Here is a 19,909-nt window from a genome sequence, read left to right as displayed (position 1 = left end):
AATTGGTAGTTGGGGTACAGGAGGGGGTGAGGGCTCCAGCTGGGAGTGCAGTCTCTGGGGTGGGGACAGAAATGAGGAGCTCGGGTACTCTGGGCTGGAACCGAAAGGTTCAGAGGGGGATCGGGGCTGGGGCAGGAGGTCAGGGCACGGGAGGAGGTCAGGCTCTGGGCAGCGCTTACCTCAAGCAGTGGAGGCGTGGCCAGACAGCTCTACTCACTGCCCTGTCCGCAGGCGTTGCCTCTGCAACTCCCATTTGCCACGGCTCCCGGCCAATGGGAGCTGCGGGGGCAGCGTGCAGAGCCCCCTGGTTGCCCCTACGCATAGGAGCCAGAGGGGGGACATGCTGCTGCTTCTGGGAGCCGCATGGAGCAGGGCAAGCCCCAGACCCTGCTCCCCGGTGGGAGCTTGAGGGCCGGATGCAGGCCGTAGTTTGTCCACCCTTGCTCTAGCTGTCCATACCTCGGGGAGCTGGGATTGCTGCTGGAGCTCTGTTACTGCTCGGGATCATTCAGCCAAGTTGAGAAGCGAGATTTGTTTAGCGCACCATGAACAGTAGCTACTGCAGAGCACTGGTCAACAGGAGGACAATGGCACAGCTGCCTGCAACTAGCAATTTCTCCTTCTCATGGCCATTCCTCCTGCAGACACTTTGGCCAACATCCCTGTCTGGTTCCGCCCCATCAACACTGACTCAGTCTATTATGACACTTTTGGCGGTAGGTTCTCTTGGTTCCCTTTCCACAGGCATTTTGGGGTCTGCGACTACCCCTTTGAAGCTGCCTTCAGGCAGAAGAGGAATGAGAGGGAGAAAGGTGTTAATAAAAGCTACGCCTGGCTCCAAGGCCACCTCCCATAGCAGAGAAACACCTTAGCAAAGTCGAAACCTTATGAGCTGCCATCAGGTACATCAGATACCTCCAGGACCTTCTCAGCAGAACCTCTGAGGGGGCAGCTCCCAAAGCTGACAGCAGCCTCGCAGGTCATGCAACTCTGAACTTCTCCTCCCCACCGGACTGCAGCAGCAATGGGGAATCCCAGGTGACCTCTTCTTCATACTCAGTACCTGCAGCCTCCTCTTCATCACCCCCGTGCTGGGAGCCTGAAGGATCTAGCCAGGACTGTGTTGCTGCAGTGTGGTGGTGCTCCCTTGGAGGAGCATGGATTATCCACAGTCTTTCCTAAGAACCTGTGAACCTGAGTGTTAAACGGTCCTAGGATTTCAGGGCAACCCCAGTTTCTGCCAAAGTGCACTAGCTGGGAGTCAAAAGACCCTTGCCCTATTCCCCCCCCTCCAGTGTCCTTCATGGGGATGTTTGGGCATGAAAATAAATGAATGGCTGCACAGGGCCGGCTGTGGTTAAGTTACTTTAGCACCTGGCCAAGGGTAAACAGATGCTGGGAACTGGCAACAGAAAGTCCCAGCCAGCTCTGTGTTTCTGCAGAGCAGGTGGGAGAGCAGCCCGGCTCAGGGGCAGATCGTGCACGCGGGGGGGGGGGGGGGGGGGGGGGGGGCGGATATTTCAGATGAGAAAGGGGAACAAGCCCCTTCCCCAACCCCAATGCAGAGCTGCTAGCTGTCTGGAATATCATGACACACGCCATGCTCCCCCAAGGCTGGGTGCCCCCACCCCCTCCTTGTGTCTCAGAGGTGACCACAGACCACACAATAGTGGATGTAATTCAACCCCCCCCCTTGGGATCTGTTTTGTCGAGTCAAAACAAGGCAACAGTCACACTTTGCTCTGGCTACCCAAAGCAAACTCTGCTCCAGCGCCAGAGCTCCACAGATCAGTGCAGCTCCCTTCCCAGTGCTCACCCAGCCCTGGCCATCCACGGAGAGTCTCCCAGAACAGCCTGCTCCTTGCAGTCCTCTCTTCCAGGCCTTCCCCTAGCGGGTGTGAGGACACCCCTCCTGGACCGTCCCTGACCCCCAGCGTCTTTCCTGGTTGGAGAGCCGCAAACCCCTTTCCTAGCAGGCTCCACTTCCAGCTGAGCCTAGTTCTGTGAGCCTCGCCCTGGTCCAGGTTTCACCAAGGCCCCGGAGGAGCTGAGCCCAGACTCCCTTAAAAGTCCCAGACTGTGTTGTGACAGATGTAAGCTCAATCCCCTTCTCTTTCCCCACAACACGGATGGAAGTCATAATAGCCAAAGCAACTCCTCTCCACTCCTGGGTGATTGGTAGTGGCAGGTCAAGCTCAAATGTTTCCGACATTGGGATGAGCCCCTCAATGTCTGAGAGGGTTATTCCACCCTTATTAGAGCCTTTGAACCTCTTGACACTTTCCCCAGTGCGGTACTGCCCGGGGATAACTCCAGCGATCACGACAGCATGATGCTGACGTAAAACAGGTGTAACGTAGTGGAGATTCAGGCCCCCCATCTGCAAATTAAGCCAATGCTTTTCCATGGGCAGGTTTCCAAAGCCACCTAGGTCCCCTTCTGGTACCAAGCGCAGAATTTTCAGCAGCGTCAAAGTGACTTGCATTGTGAGCACGAGTTCCATTGACTTGTCCTTTCTGAAAGGCTTGGCCTCGGTCTCTCAAGGTATGTCAGCGGAGCAGCGAGCGGGCAATTCCCAGCATGAGGAGACAGACACGTGTTAGGGCTGCATGAGCTAGCATGCTAGAAATAGCAGTGTGGCTATGACAGCATTAGCTGCCATGTAGATCATAGAATCATGGAATATCAGGGTTGGAAGGGACTTCAGGAGGTCATCTAGTCCAACCCCCTGCTCAAAGCAGGACAGATCCCCAACTAAATCATCCCAGCCAGGGCTTTGTCAAGCCGGGCCTTAAAAACCTCTAAGGGAGGAGATTCCACCACCTCCCTAGGTAACCCATTCCAGTGCTTCACCACCCTCCTAGTAAAAAAGTTTTTCCTAATATCCTACCTAGACCTCCCCCACTGCAACTTGAGACCATTACTCCTTGTTCTGTCATCTGCCATCACTGAGATGAGTCTAGATCCATCCTCTTTGGAACCCCCCCTTCAGGCCATTGAAAGCTGCTATCAAATCCCCTGTAGAGGAGTGGACTCACCCCTGCAGTGCCTCCTGCTGGTCATCTCAGGAATTAGCTCTTCCAGCATCCTGGAGCACCCCTTGCAGGCTGGTGATCTGCCTGTCCTCTGGCCCCCATGTCCCTCCCAGACCCTGGGGCCCTTGTATATGGGGTGCTGCCCCTTGGCAGTACACCCCTCAGTACTAGGGTCTCCCCTCCCTGGGGAACCCCCACCCACTATCCCTATCTCACCTCAGAGTAAGGCCACTGCCAGTCTCCAACTAGTCCCCATTCCCTGGGGCAGACTGCAGTATAGGCCACTCATCACAGGCAAGGCTAGGTTTGGACCTGCTGCCTTGGCCTAGCCCTGGGCTGCCCTCTGCAACCCCCAGTATCCCTTAGCCTCCTACTAGGAGGCAGTCTGGGGCTATCCAGGCTGGAGCTCCCCAGCCCTGCTCCACTACAGGTACTCTATGTCTGGCTCCCTACAACCAGGCCCTTCTCTCCCTGAACACAGAGAGAGACTACTTGGCCACTGGCTCCCAGCCTTTTTATACAGGCCAGCTGGGGCCTGATTGGGGCGTGGCCCAGCTGTGGCTACTTCCCCAATCAGCCCAGCTTTTAGAGCTGCAGCCCTCTGCCTGGGCTGTTTTGAGCCCCTCCAGGCAGGAGCGGGGTAACCACCTCGCTACATCCCCCGTCATTCTTCTCTTCTATATACCCAAGGGGTCAGGCAGGGTTGTATTCAGGTGGCTAGCCTGAGCTGCCAGCCACGCTAGCTTGAGCAGAACAGGCATGTCTGTCCGCCCATGCTGGGAAGCGCCCTTCTCGCTGCTCTGCCAACATACCCTGAGGCACTTCTGTAATCCCTACCCTGCAGCAACTGGCTGATTTCCAGAAGTGCCCAGCAGGTTGGCAGTTGAGCTCTGGAATATCTGGCCCCACCTACGTAAGCTAAGGGTAGATCAATCCACAGAAGCAGTCACTTACTCTAAACCTACAAGAGTTCTCTGCTCTCTGGATGTGTGAGAAACTTTGGAGTAAGGGTGCAGAGGATTGTGGGACATGGAATCCTCAGTATTGCATGGTTCTGGGGTCACACTTGGAGACAGTTCGGGAACCCCTGCTCTATCCTTGCAAAAGACGGGGGAATGTGAATCAATAGGATCCTCTGACAGTCCATTGACAGTCCTACTAACCCTGTCAGCAGCACTGCAAATGGGAGCCGGAGAAACCACTGGGAATAAAAGGGCTTTCTGTGACCCCTGAAGGTCTTAGAAGGCTGCTCTGGGGTCGGACAGGATCTGACAGTGGTATTGGAACATTTTTTATAGTGTGGATGCTGAGAGGCATTGAACCAAACTGTAAACCCTATTTATAATGGAAACCACTTCAAATCAAGGAGTGCTGCAGCAACCCGGCGCCCCTACTTCCAGCACCCATGGGATCTGAACCCTCCATTAAAGTTCAGTATTAGGGAAACTTGATTTACCCCAAACCCGGTCAATTATTCTCCCTTGGGAGAATCATTTGCTAGTTTTCAGGTCAGCTGTAGCAAGCTGCCTATTACAATACCACCCACTACAGCTGGCTTAGCGTGGCAGCAATGTCCAGTGTCAGGTTTGACTCTGACAGATCAGGGGGCTTGGATTTGTCTCTGGAGGAAGCTGAGCCAAGGAATTGAGTCCTAGAGAGCTTGGAGAGAACTAAATACCTTTAGTCTGCAGCGCTTTAGAGCCTGAGCAGAGTTGGTATCTTAGCTCTAGAGTTCAGAATAAGAAGCAGGGCTTCTCACTGCCATCTACGGAACCCGGACTCCAGGTCAAAGAGTCTTGGCTTTGGAGGTTGTACTATTTGATTTCCATTCCAGATACAACAGAAGCAACCTTCGGGCGAAAGTCCAAGTTCCCCTGGCTGTTGGTTTTATAGTTGTTGGTGTTCTCAGCACCCTTCCACCCCTTGCTTTGGAAATCCTGGGTCAGGGCAGAAGGGGTCACTAGGATGTTTTCACTATCCACAAAAATGGATAATCCTGTTTTGGGTCCTTCTGCAGTCTTGGCCTCAATTGCACATTGTGGCAATGAGTTCCATAGGCTCATTATGCACAGGGTAAAAACACTTTCCTTCACTCAGTTTCACATTTCATGCCTTTCAATAATAATTTTTAAAAGGTGGGGGGGTTGGAGTTTTAGGTAGAAAGTGGGGATGGGGGAAATGAGATTTCAAAACCCTAGAAGGGGAGTATTAGGAAACCTGTATTATTTCACTGGGGCAAACCTGATTATCGTGACACCTTCCGCTGATGGCTGGCTAGGACAGACACCAGTGTCGGGGCTTAGCTGACATAGCAAGGCCTTAAATTTCCCACTGCAGAAAACGAGCCAAAGCCAAACAGATGAAGTTCTAACCTCAGGAAGGGGTAAGCAGGGGTCCCCTTCATCCATCCACGTCCACAGAGAGTCCAGGCTCCACGTCAAAACCCCCTGGATTTTCTACAAGTTCCTTCTCCATTTCATTTAAAGCAGAAAAAAGCCTCTTCTGGCCCTGCCCCAGAGGCTGCATGTTCTTTCATGCATCCCTGGCTAAAGGACTGTGTTGATAAATGCAAAGTAAGGCACATTGGAAGATATAATCCCAATGATACATATAAAATGACAAGGTCTAAATTAGCTGTTACCACGCAAGAAAGAGATCTGGGAGTCATTGTGGATAGTTCTCTGAAAACATCCACTCAGTGTGCAGCATCAGTCAAAAAAGTGAACACAATGTTGGGAACCATTAGGAAAGGGATAGATAATAAAACAGAAAATATCATAATGCCTCTATATAAATCCATGGTGCGCCCACACCTTCAATACGGACCCAACAGAAATGAACAAGTAACAAAAAGCCGTCTCAGGGGCTCCAAACCACCATATTCCTTCGACCGCTACACTAAGGCCCTTTTCAGCAGGAGGTAAGGACCTAGTGCCTGCAGTGCCCCCTCTTCTGTGGTCCCAGTCTCACCACTGTCCCCCTGTCTGTGATAGGAAAGGGGGCAGTGGTTATGGATGCCAGAGCCACAAACAAACCCTCCAACAACGCATACAATGGGTGTGAGGGGTTGGTATCTCTGGCCAGCTCCCACCCTGGGCGGAAACATAGGGGCGGGCAGAGAGGGGAAAACTCTGCCCCGATCCAGGGTGGCCTGCCAGATCCTGCTGAGCCAACTTGACTTGTGCATGCCAAGCGTTCCTGCTACGCTCTGGCCCAGAAAGCCCGGATTTGGCCTGTAAGAGACTTTGCAGGTTTGGTGACCAGAGCTGCCTCCTGAGACTCTATTTTCTGCACCCAGCTGATCCGAGCAAAGCTACTGCCCAAAGCTGGATGGGCAGGGTGTGAATGAAGGGGCCGAGGTGACCAGGGAAGGAAAGGTCAGTCACAACAGGTCAGAGTCCTGCCAAGTCAACCCCTCCCCCCAACAGACACTGCCCCACTGACCGCTCAGTACATGATGGAGAGAGAGCGCCGTCCTGCTGCAGGGAGTTCCGCAGGTTGGCTAGCACCGGGGCATAACACTGCAGGGAGCAGCCAGCTCAGCAACGAGCTAAATTAACCTCTAAGGCCCCCAGAGATAGTGGGGGGTCGGTCCCCCCCGGGGGGCAGGGCAGGGGGGCACAGGCGAAGGGTCTGTGGGGCTGCAGGAGTGCAGACAGCCAGGGCAGGGTTAACAGGTGGGATCCGCAGCGTTCAGGATCCGCCCCCGCGACCGCCCAGGAACTGGGGAAGCGAGTTTGGCCTGACAGGCAAGTAACCGGATTCCAGGGCGGGAGCTCGGATCTCCGCCCCCCGCAGTCCCACTCGAGCGCATCGAACCGCGGCGAGACCGGAGCGCAGGGGCAGCATGGGGGTCACCCTAGGGTACTGGGACATCCGCGGGGTGAGTGCGGGCAGCGCCGGGCCAGCGCGGAGTGGGGCAGGCAGCCCCCCAGCTATGGGGGAAGGGTGCAGGAGATGGGCAGGCAGCCCCCCAGCTATGGTGGGGCTGCAGGAGAGGGGCAGGCGGCCCCCCAGCTATGGGGGAAGGGTGCAGGAGTGGGGCAGGCAGCCCTAGCTATGGGGGAAGGGTGCAGGAGTGGGGCAGGCAGCCTCCCAGCTATGGGGGAGAGGGGCGGGGCTGGGGGAGAGGGGCAGGCGGCCCCCCAGCTATGGGGGAAGGGTGCAGGAGTGGGGCAGGCAGCCTCCCAGCTATGGGGGAGAGGGGCGGGGCTGCAGGAGAGGGGCAGGCGGCCCCCCAGCTATGGGGGAAGGGTGCAGGAGTGGGGCAGGCAGCCCTAGCTATGGGGGAGGGTGCAGGAGTGGGGCAGGCAGCCTCCCAGCTATGGGGGAGGGGCGGGGCTGCAGGAGAGGGGCAGGCCGCCCCCCAGCTATGGGGGAAGGGTAAAGGAGTGGGGCAGGCAGCCCTAGCTATGGGGGAGGGGGAAGGGTGCAGGAGTGGGGTAGGCAGCCCCCCAGCTGTGGGGAAGGTCTCTGTAGGGGAATGTATGGGTTGGCTCTATCAGGTTTGCTTGGGGTCACATGTCATGGTAGCCAAGATTTGCCTGGGGTAGGGGGATGGGCTCTCGCAAGCAGGCCAGTTGACAATTCAGCTGTGAGCCCTAGGAGAACAGGGCCCCATCATGTGAAAGTGTCCATCCCCCACCCTTATCCCTTCCCCAAGGGTGGGGCTGAGGGTGGGGCTGGGGCTGGGGCTGGGGCTGGGGGAAAGTCGTCCCTGCCCGGCAGCCAATGCCCATGGTGCGTCCCTGCAGAAAGCCCTACACACTCCTGGCCCCTGCCCCTTTTTGCAGCGAAACTCTGATGGACCGGTCCCACTGCCAGGCCCTGACTGGGCACTTTATTTGTAACTCTTTAAAAGTTTTGTTTCCCAACAGCAGATGTCTGGGGGGAAGGGAGGCATGTCATTGGTGGGTGTAGTCCCCCCAGTGGCTGGTGGCTTGATGGTCAGGAGCCCCATTGCAATTTTGCATTAGTTGCATTAGTTGCCTTGTGGTCTCAGCAAGAAAAGCCCTCTTTGGGTCCACAATGCAATGCAGGGTTCCTAACTCAGGCTACTGAAACTCCAACGAATAGAAACAAACTCAGGCTACTGAAACTCCCACGAGCATCTGTAATGCCGTGGGGCAGGTGTGTTGTCGGTCTCCCCTCACACATATGGTGTGTGCTCTATGGTGGATTTGAGTCTGTTAGAACTTTAGCTTGTGCTTTTACAGTCCCACATGGGAAATGATTCATTAAATTGGAGAAAGATGGGGATTAATATGAGAACTGAAAGGTGGATAAAGAACTGGTTAAAGGGGAGATTAGAACAGGTCATACTGAAAGGTGAACTGCCTGGCTGGAGGGAGGTTACTAGGGGCGTTCCACTGAGGGATTGGTCTTCGGTCCAATCTTATTTAACATTTTCATTCATGACCTTGGCACAAAAAGCGGGAGGTATTGCCAATATGGAGGAGGACCGGAATATCGCACAGGAAGATCTGGAGGACCTTGAAAACTGGAGGAATAGAAATGGGATGAAATTTAATAGTGCAAAGTGCAGGGTCATGAATGTAGGCACTAACAACAAGAATATTTGCTATAAGATGGGGATGTATCTGTTGGAAGCAACAGAAAAGCCAAAAGACCTGAGTAAATTGCTTGATCACAGGATGCCTATGAGCCCCTGACCTGATGTGGCTGTGAAAAAGGCTAATGCAGTCCTAGGATGCATCAGGCGAGGTATTCCCAGTAGAGACAGGGAAGTGTTAGTACTGTTTTACAAGGCACTGGTGAGACCTCATCTGGAATACCGTGTGCAATTCTGGTCTCCCATGGTTAAGAAAGATGAATTCAAACTGGAACTGGTGCAGAGAAGGGCTACTAGGATAATCAGAGAAATGGAAAACATACTGTACAAGAGGTGACTCAAAGAGCTTGGCTTGTTTAGCCGAACCAAACGAAGGCTGAGGGGAGATGTGATCGTTCTCTGTTAATACATATAGGGAGGGAGAGGAGTTATTTAAGTTAAGCGCCAATGTGGACACAAGAACAAACGGCTATAAACTGGCCATCAACAAGTTGAGCCTTGAAACTAGATGAAGATTTCTGACCATCAGAGGAGTGAAGTTCTGGAACAGCCTTCCAAGGGGAGCAGTGGGGGCAAAATACCTAACCGGCTTCAAGACTGAGCCTGATGAGTTTATGGAGGGAATGATGAGACTGGCTACAATGACATGTGGCCCGTCTGTGACTGCTAGTAGCAAAAATCCCCAATGGCTGGAGATGGGACACTCAATGGGGAGGGCTCTGAGTTACCCCAGAGGATTCTTTCCCAGGTGTCTGACTGGTGGGTCTTGCCCACATACTCAGGGTTCAACAGATCACCATATTTGGGGTCAGGAAGGAATTTTCCCCCAGGTCAGATTAGCAGAGACCCTGCGTGTTTTTTTTGTTTTTGTTTTTTTTACCTTCCTCTGCAGCACGGGTCACTTGCAAGTTTAAACTAGTGTCAATGATGGATTCTTGGTAATTTGAAGTCTTCAAATCATGATTTGAGGAGTTCAGTTACTCAGCCAGAGGCTAAGGGTCTATTAGAGGAGTGGGTGGGGGAGGTTTTGTGGCCTGCGATGTGCAAGAAGTCAGACTAGACGATCATGATGGTCCTTCTGACCTTCCAGTCTGAGGGATGGAGGTTCCCTGGTTCAATCCCCTGTGTGGTGCGTTGGCTAAGGTAGAAGCCGTCACGCATAATCTGTGTATAGTCCTGGGCTCCAGCATCTGTGAGCAGAATTGGGAGGAAGGTCAATTTATCTTGCTTTCTCGGAGATGGGCAAGCTCTGGGCTCGCCCAATGGAACTGGAGGGATCCTGGGATATAAATGCTCTCGTGCTCCTCTTTTCAGCTTGCTCACGCCATCCGACTGCTGTTGGAATACACGGACACTCCCTATGAGGACAAGCAATACAGCCCCAGTGGGGAAGGTAAGGTGTCATGGGTGGAGATTGTGCCCCGGGCTGCCTTGGCCTGTGGAGCGTGAGACGGGCACTTGCAAGGTGCATTGTCTTTTGCAGTCTTGGCAGGGAACCTGTGTGGAGATCAGAACTGGTGTTGGGGAGGGATACAGAAGTGGTTGGGTCTGTACCAACCTCATATTGTGAGAGAGGGGTGTGCTGTTATCCTTAGGGCTAAGGGATGTTTTAAGATCTATGCTCAACAGTGGTAAATAGCAATAAGTGTCCAGGTCCTTTAACAGCACTGAATGGTGCCCTTGTTCACATGGCATCTTGGCTCCTGAGTCACCTTAGAGCAGGCCCTTCAATTAGGGTCTAAGCTTGTTGAAGGCAATAGAGAGGCTGATGCTGGATCAAGCCCAGATCGCAGCTGGAAATTGCAAGGAAATCATTGACTCGGGCCAGATTTTTTCCACTGCAAAAATCTATCAAGTTGCAATTTGCAGATCACACCAGGCAGGAGAACAGCAGCTTTTGCTGCCACCCCTGAAATTCACCAGAACAACTCTTCAGGGCTGTGGTAGAAACTAGTTCTGAGCAGGCTGTAACCTTAGACTCGCTGTTAGCAATGAGCTCCCTGGAGGTGCTCAGGTTTCAGCAGCTGTGTTAGAAACTGCCTTTTCCTCTCTGTCTGGGGATGGGATGTGTGGATTAGTCAGCTAGCGAGGTCAGTTCCGGAGGGCCGGCTGTACAGCCCCTCTGCATTAATGGGGAGGAGGTTCAGACCCTCTTCTCCCTCCTGCCTTAGGTCACTCCTCCTCCAAAGTCTGGTTCTACCGGGCCTGTATCGGCTTCTGTTTGCTGATGCTTACAGGGCCCAGTCCTGCTCCTGTGGCAGTTGATAGCAGAACTCCCATTGCTTTCAGCGAGAGCAGGGATCTGCTCTATATTAAGACAGTGCCCTCTGTCCGGAGCTGGCCTTTCTGTTGCTGTAAGGGACAGACTTTGAGGGGCCCAACGCCAGTTGGAGTCCATGGGAGCTGGGAGCATTGCTCAACCCTGGCCAGCCTGTTTCTAGAAGGCAGCTTTGTAACAGCCACTTCCTATCTCTGCTCTCCCAGGGTCTTGAGTTAACTCTTCCATGGCTGCAGAGCGACTGTGACTCTCTTGGCTTGGACTAATTTCCCACCTTGTTGGGGTTTTTTTGGCTGAGTCATGCACCCCGAGATTTGGTTATATGATTCTGAAGGTCACAGGGCTGCTCTTTGTCACAGTGAGCAATAAGAAACCCCAGCTGTGTCAAAGCAACACATTCTCCCCGAGCAGAAAGTGCAGCTGGATGAGTGCGCGGGCAGGGAGTGGCGAGGGAGGGGGGTGATGAGGTCAGGTTGCTTTTGGGCACGGATCCTTTACGATGACATTGCACATTTCTATCCCTTTAGAATCACGATAAAATTCTACCTCACAACTTCCCAGGGCACCATGAAAGTAAAATTCCCCTTTCGACTGAGACTCAGAAAGGGTGAGTGACTTTGCGTTAAGGTCACCCCAGCTTTGTCCTCACTGCAAAAAGGTGTTTGTAGTTATTTCTCTCTCTGTAAACTCATGGTAGAGACAAGAGACTGGAGTTTTTACCTGGATGCAGCTAGTTGAGGTCTACCCTATCAATCGGCTACATCAGTGGTTCTCATCCTGTTTACCATTGTGTACCACATCTCAGTGCTACCTGTATGGCCTTGAGGATGGCACATGGGCCGCAGCTCTGTGCTGATTGGGCTGCAAGCGGCCTGCGGTTGAGAACCACTGAGCCGCATCAAGGTAAGAACCGCAGTGCCTTGGCCCCACCAGAATTTTACATCGAGACAGCTATCGCAGTGTAAAAACACCCTTTCTTGCAGTGATGACCAAGCCCCGATGAGTGAGTGACAGAGCTGGAAGTGAAACCCAGGTGTCCTCACGCCAAGCCTGTGCTCTAACCACTAGACTGTACTCTCTTTATGGAAAAGAACTAGTGGTACACTGGACAAGGAAATCCAGTTCCGGCAGATTGTCCTTACAGTGCGGACAATCCCAGAGCCGATCCTCTGGCTGGGACTCGGGACCCTGGCTGGAACCTATACCAGGAGGTGCTTGTCACAAGCAATAGCATCATTTGTCTTGATTAAAGACCGTAAGAATTACAATTCCTGCCTTTCATGGCTGGGGAGAGGGAGATTCTCAGCTGGTGTAAATGGATCTGCCTGGATTTACAGAAGCTGAGGATAAGACCTTAGGTTTGTATCAGAGTCAGTGGCCCATGGGGGCCTAGGAGTATTCTCAGGAACTCGTGCCCTGCCCCTCCCCCCTGATTCTGCTGGGTTTATACTCTCCCTGCCCTCCCAGTAAATCCTCTCAGGGTCTGTCTACATTGCAGTTGGAGGTGTAACTGCAGCATGTCCCTCTAGCTAGCTTGCATGCCAATAGCAGTGCCGGCTATACAAGTTCACCTGGGACCCTGGGTATGTACTTGGGCAGCTGGCCTGTGCTGACACAGCTTCACTGCTATCGGTACCTGCACTATCCAGATCAAAGCTGGCTCAGGTGTGTCTACATGTGCTGCAATTACACCCCTAGATTGCACTGCAAACAGACCCTATGTCCCCGGGGTTGGAGGACCCCGGGCTTATATCCCAGTTCAGGCTGCACTAGTGGGGATGGATTTGCCGCACGTTTATTTCATAGCCAGCATGGCACCTGCAGGTAAACAGACCTTTGAGCACTGATAAACGAAGCCAGATTGCATATGGCCACTGACGCTTTGCTTATCACCCTGTGTCAAACGGAAGTGGTGAGGATTTCATATCATTGGGGTTTGCGTGCGCCCTGCCTGATTGTAAAGGGGACCTGAGCCAGCAGGGAAGCGGTTAAATCCAGACACAGAGCATAGCCATAAAGGCCCCTAGGATAGGTGGTATCATCTGAGCACCTCACAGTTTTTACTGTATTTAGCCTCACAATCCCCCAGTGTGGTAGGGAAGTGCGGTTAGTCTCGGATCCCGGTTTTATAGCTGGGGAACTCAGGCTCTGAGCGGCTTCGTGATTTCCCCACGGGAACCCAGGAAGTGTACGGCAGAGCAGAGATTTGAACTTCAGTCTCCCAAATCCCCAGGTTCATGCTCTTAACTACTGGACCATCTCATTAGAGACGGGCTTCCCGGCAGGAACGGTCTTTGATTCTGTGTTTGTCTTGCACCCAGCACCCTGTTCTCAGCTGGCCTCAGGCACTCCAGTAATAAACACCATATTGTGATCATGGTGTCTAGCCTTGGCACTGAGCCGTTTCATGATGTTTCTGCAAGGTCGGTAAATGGCACCGTCCGGGAACGAGAGGCCAGCGTGGGTGGGAGTGTTGGCCAAAAGGATCAGATGTGGGGGCTTGATAGCCACGTAAATGAGCAGCTTGGCTTTCCTCAGTGGCACTGAGCAGCTGCAACTCCAAGGGATTTCGATGGGAGCAGGCGGTGCTCGGTACTTCTGAAAATCAGGCGCCCATGGTGAAAATTGTGGCCGTTAAGTATCGATTGCTGCAGCGCTGCTCCTTCGTGCTTGGATGTGCTGAGGCTTTTCCCTGTTTTTTCTAGGCCCAGATGCCAAGCGGCGTGTCCGGAATGGCACAGCTCAGGAATGGGAGGGGGAACACAGGTGGCTTTCAAAGTGGCCTGGCCCAGTGTTAGAGCAGCCCAGGGGGGTGCTGTAAGCTACCACAGCCTTGAGTGGCGCTCTGCTATGTCAGAACAGGCATGCCCCATGCCAGGAGCTGAGCAGAAGTGTGGTATAGGGCACGGGTGCCGAGTTGTATGGGTCTATGATGCCCGTGCTCCAGGAATATTCAGGGTCCGTGGTGTCCATGCTCCACCAGTGTTCGGGGCTGGGTCTCTCCTCCGGCCCTGCCTGCTGCCCCCAGGTGATTTAAAAGAGCCTGGGGGGCCCCGGCTGCTGCCGCCACCACCACTGGCAGCGTAGTGGGGCTAAGGCACCTTCCTGCCTGGCCTCGGTCCTTGCCACTCCTGGAAGCAGCTGGCATGGCCCCACGGCCCCGGGGTGGTGGTCTCCACGTACTGCCCCCGCCCCGAGCACCAACTCCGCAGCTTCCATTGGCCGGGAACTGTGGCCAATGGGAGTTGTGGGGGCGGTGCTTGTGGGCAGCGGTGCGCGGAGACCCTTGGCCTCCCCTCCTAGGAGCCGCTGCCAGAGGGGTGTGCGGGTCACTTTTGGGAGCTGCCTGAGGTAAGCACCGGACCCCTCACCCTCTCCTGCACCCCTGCCCCAGCCCAGAGCCCGCACCCAAACTCCCTGCCAGAGCCTTAGGCAGGTGGTGGCAGGCACTTGGACCCATTCTAGACTCCACCAAAAATTATACAAACCTGCTGCCCCAGGGATAGGGCTGTCCGAGGGTGGTGGGAAGCTCTGTCTGGGTTCTGGCCCTTTCCTGTTGCTAGAGTGGTGCAAAGGGGCCAGCCTGGGGACCTAAGTCTTTTTCCAGCCCTGGACTTGGAGCAGTGTTAGTTAGAGGTGAGTCATGGGCCAGGGCCCTCTCCCCTCAGCTCCTGATGTGTGGGGAGAGGGAGAGAGCAGGGGACTCAATCTCCAGTTCTACCACCAGTCACTGTTGATGTAGGGTGGGGGGTGAAGAGGATGGGAGGGAAAGGGACACAGTGAGTGTATGGGTGGCAGGGGAGAGATGCAGTGGGGTGGGTGTTTGTGGGGTAGCAGTGGTGGTTGGAGATGCAGTGGAGGGGTTGGGATGCAGTGTGTGGGTGTGGGGAATGGGGTGGGAGATGCAGTGTGTGGGTGTGGGGAGGGTGGCAGGGGAGAGATGCAGTGTGGTGGGTGTTTGTGGGGTAGCAGTGATGGTTGGAGTTGCAGTGTGTGAGTGTGGGGAGGCAGATGCAGTGGGTGGGTGTGGTGAGGGTGGCAGGGGAGATATGCAGTGCGGTGGGTGTTTGTGGGGTAGCAGTGGTGGTTGGAGATGCAGTGGAGGGGTTGGGATGCAGTGAGTGGGTGTGGGGAGTGGGGTGGGAGATGCAGTGTGTGGGTGTGGGGAGGGAGATGCAGTGGGTGGGTGCGGTGAGGATGGCAGGGGAGAGATGCAGTGCGGTGGGTGTTTGTGGGGTAGCAGTGATGGTTGGGATGCAGTGAGTGGGTGTAGGGAGTGGGGTAGGAGATGCAGTGGTGCGGAGGTGATGTTGATTAGGAGATGCAGTGGGGTGGGATTGGAGGGTTGGTGGTGAGGGAAATGCCGTGGGGGGGCAGGTGTTCATGCCATAGTACTTACCATCCTGTTCTTTATCTCCAGGTCCTGATTATGATATAAGCCAATGGACTAACGAGAAAGAGAAGCTGGGACTGGATTTCCCGAACGTACGTAGCAGCCTCCTTTGCCGTTACCCATGTGTCGCTGGGGAGGACAGGGTCAGAGAGGGAAGTGGTTGGAGACTAGCAGCTTTCACTGCTGGCTCTGAGGTGGAGCCAGGCCGTTGGCTGGGGAAGGGCTCCCAGCTCTCCAGTGCCCCCTTGGCTGGTGCAGGAGACTCAGGCCTTGCTGTCTTTGCAGCAGCGAGCACGTGGCTGTGCCTAGCCTGAGTGTGATCCGTGGTTGTGCATGGCTATAAGGTTAAATGCTAGGCACTGAACAGTGAATCTGGGGCCCTGCTGTCCACCTGCTCCCCCAAGCAGAGTCAAAAAGTGCAGGGCCTGCTCATGAGACACTGAGCTCTGCTCTTTGACCTCCCGCCGACTAGGAGGCACAAGTAGCTTGGTGGCTGCGGTGCCCTCCAAGAGTAGGATAAATGGGTGGGGAGAACTTATCCCCTGACATCCTCTCTTTGCCCTCCCAGCTCCCCTATCTCATTGACGGCCAGACAAAGCTCACGCAGAGCAATGCTATCCTCCGCTACGTAGCGCGCAAACACAAGATGGGTGAGTATTGCTGCAAGTCGAAGGCTTGTCTGCACGGGGAACTTGACTGGAACAGCTCCTCTGGAATAGGTCCCCAGTCCAGAGTAAAAGTGATGGGCCATTATTCTAGAAGACCTAGGTCATTCCAGAATAGCTGGGCTGGTCAATTCCCCCCAGTGAAGACAAGCCCTTAGAGCCTAGTTGAGATTTAAACCATAGTTGCTGAGCCTCTCTGCCCCTGTGTGTTTTCTGGCTCCCAGCTGGCGAGAGTGAGGAGGAGATACAGAGAGTGGACATGCTGGAGAACCAGGTGATGGATTTCCGCCTGGCCTTTGCAAGGATCTGCTACAATCCTGACTTCGTGAGTGCATCCCTGCTCCCCTGGGGGTGTGGGTCATAGCTGGAGTGCAACAGATGACTCAGGAGGGTCACATTGGGTTAACAGGTGTAGATATAATCCAGAGCTTTACAAGCGTCCATTAATTACCTGGGAAGAAAAGTAGTTATCCCCATTTTACAGAGTGGGGGGGAGAGAAGTGGTGTGACTTGCCTGAGGTCCCACAGTAAACCAGTAGCAGAGGTAAGATAGAATTTGAGCCCTCCCTAGATTCAACACTGCCTGTTCCCCCATCCCACGTTGCCTCACAGACAAAGAGAGGTGGAATTGCTCAGGGATTATGTGTCAGAGCAGACCAGTCTGTGAAGTCTATTACAGCTCCTCTTTAGCCACAGCCTCTTCCTTCAAAGGAAGGTGAATAATTTCTATCAGGCACCAGACTAGTTACCTGATGTTGGCATGGGAGGGAGGAGAGTGTCTGGGATGGGAGATCCCTTCAGATGATCAGTTTATGCCCCAAAAGTTGGGACTGAATTACCCCCGTCACTGCCTTGGGCCACCTTAGAAAGCCGGAACTCTGAGTTGCTCCGGGGTGGTGGGGATTGCGAGGATTTGACCCACAGCTCCCTTGCTTCTATTTTCCCTTTTGCAGGAGAAACTGAAGCCAGAGTACTTGGAGCAGCTGCCCGGGAAGCTGAAGCTGTTCTCCCAGTTCCTGGGGGTCCGGAAGTGGTTTGCTGGGGAGAAGGTATGTCGCTATACAGGGACTGAGGACGTAGCTGCTCCGTGTTAAAGAGAGGCCAGAGATGGGAAGTGCAGATCGGGATGGTTCTGATCTGACGCTCTGCTTATTTTCATTCTAATTTCCAAGCTCACCTATGTCGACTTCCTCGCGTACGACATCCTGGATCAGCACCGCATGTTCGCGCCCAAGTGCCTGGATCAACTAAAGAATCTGAAGGATTTTCTTGACCGATTTGAGGTGAGCTTGGCCCTGACTCCCCTGTGACATGCTGCTCTCTGGATCTCCAGGGCTGGCCAAGCTAGTTCCAGTTCTGCAGGGTCTGCAGCATGGGACCCTTGGTCAAGTTACTTTTCCCAATTAAGGTTGATAGATGGTTTCCATTCTAAGCCTTCTGCACCCTTTATCTTGTCAAAACAATAACCCACCTCTTGGTCCTTTTCACAATATATGGAATCGGAGTTCACCTTAAACAGGAGGTGTTCATTATAGAAGACAATCACACACTAAAGAGACACAAACAAGTTTCCACACAGCTCAAGTTCCAGCACTGTCTCCCTTGTGAAGAGCTCCAGACAGGGAACTGGTGAACAGCACATAGTCATAAGAAAGGCCGTACCGGGTCAGACCAAAGGTTCATCTAGCCCAGTATCCTGTCTACCGACAGTGGCCAATGCCAGGTGCCCCAGAGGGAGTGAACCTAACAGGCAATGATCAAGTGATCTCTCTCCTGCCATCTATCTCCATCCTCTGACAGACAGAGGCTAGGGACACCATTCCTTACCCGTCCTGGCTAATAGCCATTAATGGACTTAACCACCATGAATTTATCCAGTTCTCTTTTAAACTCTGTTATAATCCTAGCCTTCACAACCTTCTCAGGTAAGGAGTTCCACAAGTTGACTGTGCGCTGCGTGAAGAAGAACTTCCTTTTATTTGTTTTAAACCTGCTGCCCATTAATTTCATTTGATGACCCCTAGTTCTTGTATTATGGGAATAATTAAATAACTTTTCCTTATCCACTTTCTCCACATCACTCATGATTTTATATACCTCTATCATATCCCCCCTTAGTCTCCTCTTTTCCAAGCTGAAGAGTCCTAGCCTCTTTAATCTCTCCTCATATGGGACCCGTTCCAAACCCTTAATCATTTTAGTTGCCCTTTTCTGAACCTTTTCTAGTGCCAGTATATCTTTTTTGAGATGAGGAGACCACATCTGTATGCAGTATTCGAGATGAGGGCGTACCATCGATTTATATAAGGGCAATAATATATTCTCAGTCTTATTCTCTATCCCCTTTTTAATGATTCTTAACATCCTGTTTGCTTTTTTGACCGCCTCTGCACACTGCGTGGACATTTTCAGAGAACTATCCACGATAACTCCAAGATCTTTTTCCTGACTTGTTGTAGCTAAATTAGCCCCCATCATATTGTATGTATAGTTGGGGTTATTTTTTCCAATGTGCATTACTTTACATTTATCCACATTAAATTTCATTTGCCATTTTGTTGCCCAATCACTTAGTTTTGTGATATCTTTTTGAAGTTCTTCACAGTCTGCTTTGGACTTAACTATCTTTAGCAGTTTAGTATCATCTGCAAACTTTGCCACCTCACTGTTTACCCCATTCTCCAGATCATTTATGAATAAGTTGAATAGGATCAGTCCGAGGACTGACCCTTGGGGAACACCACTAGTTACCCCTCTCCATTCTGAGAATTTACCATTAATTCCTACCCTTTGTTCCCTGTCTTTTAACCAGTTCTCAATCCATGAAAGGACCTTCCCTTTTATCCTATGGCAGCTTAATTTACATAAGAGCCTTTGGTGAGGGACCTTGTCAAAGACTTTCTGGAAATCTAAGTACACTATGTCCACTGGATCCCCCTTGTCCACATGTCTGTTGACCCCTTCAAAGAATTCTAATCTATTAGAATTCTAATAGTCACCTAGTAGCTGAATAATATATTGCAAGTGCACATCATTACAGTCCTGAATTTCTCAAGCTTGGTTCTTGGGCAGAGGAGATTTTGAAGAGCAGACTGAGTTTGGAACCGGACAAACTGTTTTTGAGAGATGGAGCTTTGAGAAGTTACAGGACTTCCTGCTTTTAGAAAGTGCTTTATCTGCTCCTAAACCTAGAGCAGCTCGGCAACGTAAGGGCCTGGCTTTCAGAAGTGCTGAGTGAAATCGAGTGGAGCGGTGAGTGGTCAGCAGCTTTGAAAAATCACATCCTTGGGGCCTGATCCAAAGCCTTTTGAAGTCTGTGTCAAGGCTCCCACTGATTTCAGCAAACTTTGGATCAGACTCTTGGTCCTCCAGAAGAACTGGGCCATAGGACATGTCTGATAAGACGTGGCTGCATGCCTTTCTGGTTTGCAATGGGGAGCAATTCCCAAGCAGCTGTTTGACTGTGGCCCATGTTGAATTTCTGGCAGTGATGATGGGTAGGGGGCATGTGAGGAGTTGATGATGTCTCTTTACGTTGATGGATCTTCTTTTGCTTTCCCTGTAGGCCCTGGAGAAGATCGCTGCCTACATGGGTTCTAGCCGCTACATGAAGACTCCCGTTTTCTGGATAAGCGCCCAATGGAGCAACAAAAAGGAGTAGGCTCAAGTGGAGCTCAGCAAATGTCAAACAACTCTCTTGGCATTGACCCACTACAGCATCTGAGAAGGAGACGGAGACCCCTGGAACCCCTCTAGCTTGCAAAGTCCCATTACACAGCAAATCAGTAATAGCTGAAATCCGCAAGCCCTGTTGTAATCCTTCCCACTAAGCTAGCTGCGATTACTGGCTAATGAAAACATTTTGGTGACTGTATAGTCGTCTCAGCTTATTGACTTTCCTGGTTTCTATTTGTTTTTTAAAAATAGATCTCTAGGGAGTTCTGATTAGTAGACTCTTAGTTCTAC

General features: G+C 52.7%; 1 protein-coding gene across 1 annotated transcript; it reads left to right on the top strand.

Moving 5' to 3' along the window:
- The first annotated feature begins 6,550 nt into the window (after positions 1-6,550).
- LOC101932426 (glutathione S-transferase 2-like) lies at positions 6,551-19,817 on the top strand. The gene is made up of 8 exons (XM_042849027.2): positions 6,551-6,918; positions 9,922-10,000; positions 15,306-15,370; positions 15,847-15,928; positions 16,168-16,268; positions 16,897-16,992; positions 17,116-17,226; positions 19,509-19,817. Exons 1-8 carry the CDS (start codon positions 6,883-6,885, stop codon positions 19,602-19,604), a joined length of 666 nt encoding a protein of 221 aa, XP_042704961.2. The 5' UTR covers positions 6,551-6,882; the 3' UTR covers positions 19,605-19,817.
- Positions 19,818-19,909: the final 92 nt, after the last annotated feature.

This window comes from Chrysemys picta, chromosome 4 (assembly GCF_011386835.1).
Source record: "Chrysemys picta bellii isolate R12L10 chromosome 4, ASM1138683v2, whole genome shotgun sequence".
Lineage (NCBI taxonomy): Eukaryota > Metazoa > Chordata > Testudines > Emydidae > Chrysemys > Chrysemys picta.
The sequence above is the reverse complement of the archived record's forward strand: the minus strand, read 5'-3'. Positions and strand labels throughout refer to the sequence as shown.

Coding starts and splice junctions, on each gene's coding strand:
- LOC101932426 (XM_042849027.2), top strand. CDS start 6,883: ATGGGGGTCACCCTAGGGTACTGGGACATCCGCGGG. Junction 16,269..16,896: donor TCTGCTACAATCCTGACTTC/GTGAGTGCATCC, acceptor TCCCTTTTGCAG/GAGAAACTGAAGCCAGAGTA. Junction 17,227..19,508: donor ATTTTCTTGACCGATTTGAG/GTGAGCTTGGCC, acceptor CTTTCCCTGTAG/GCCCTGGAGAAGATCGCTGC.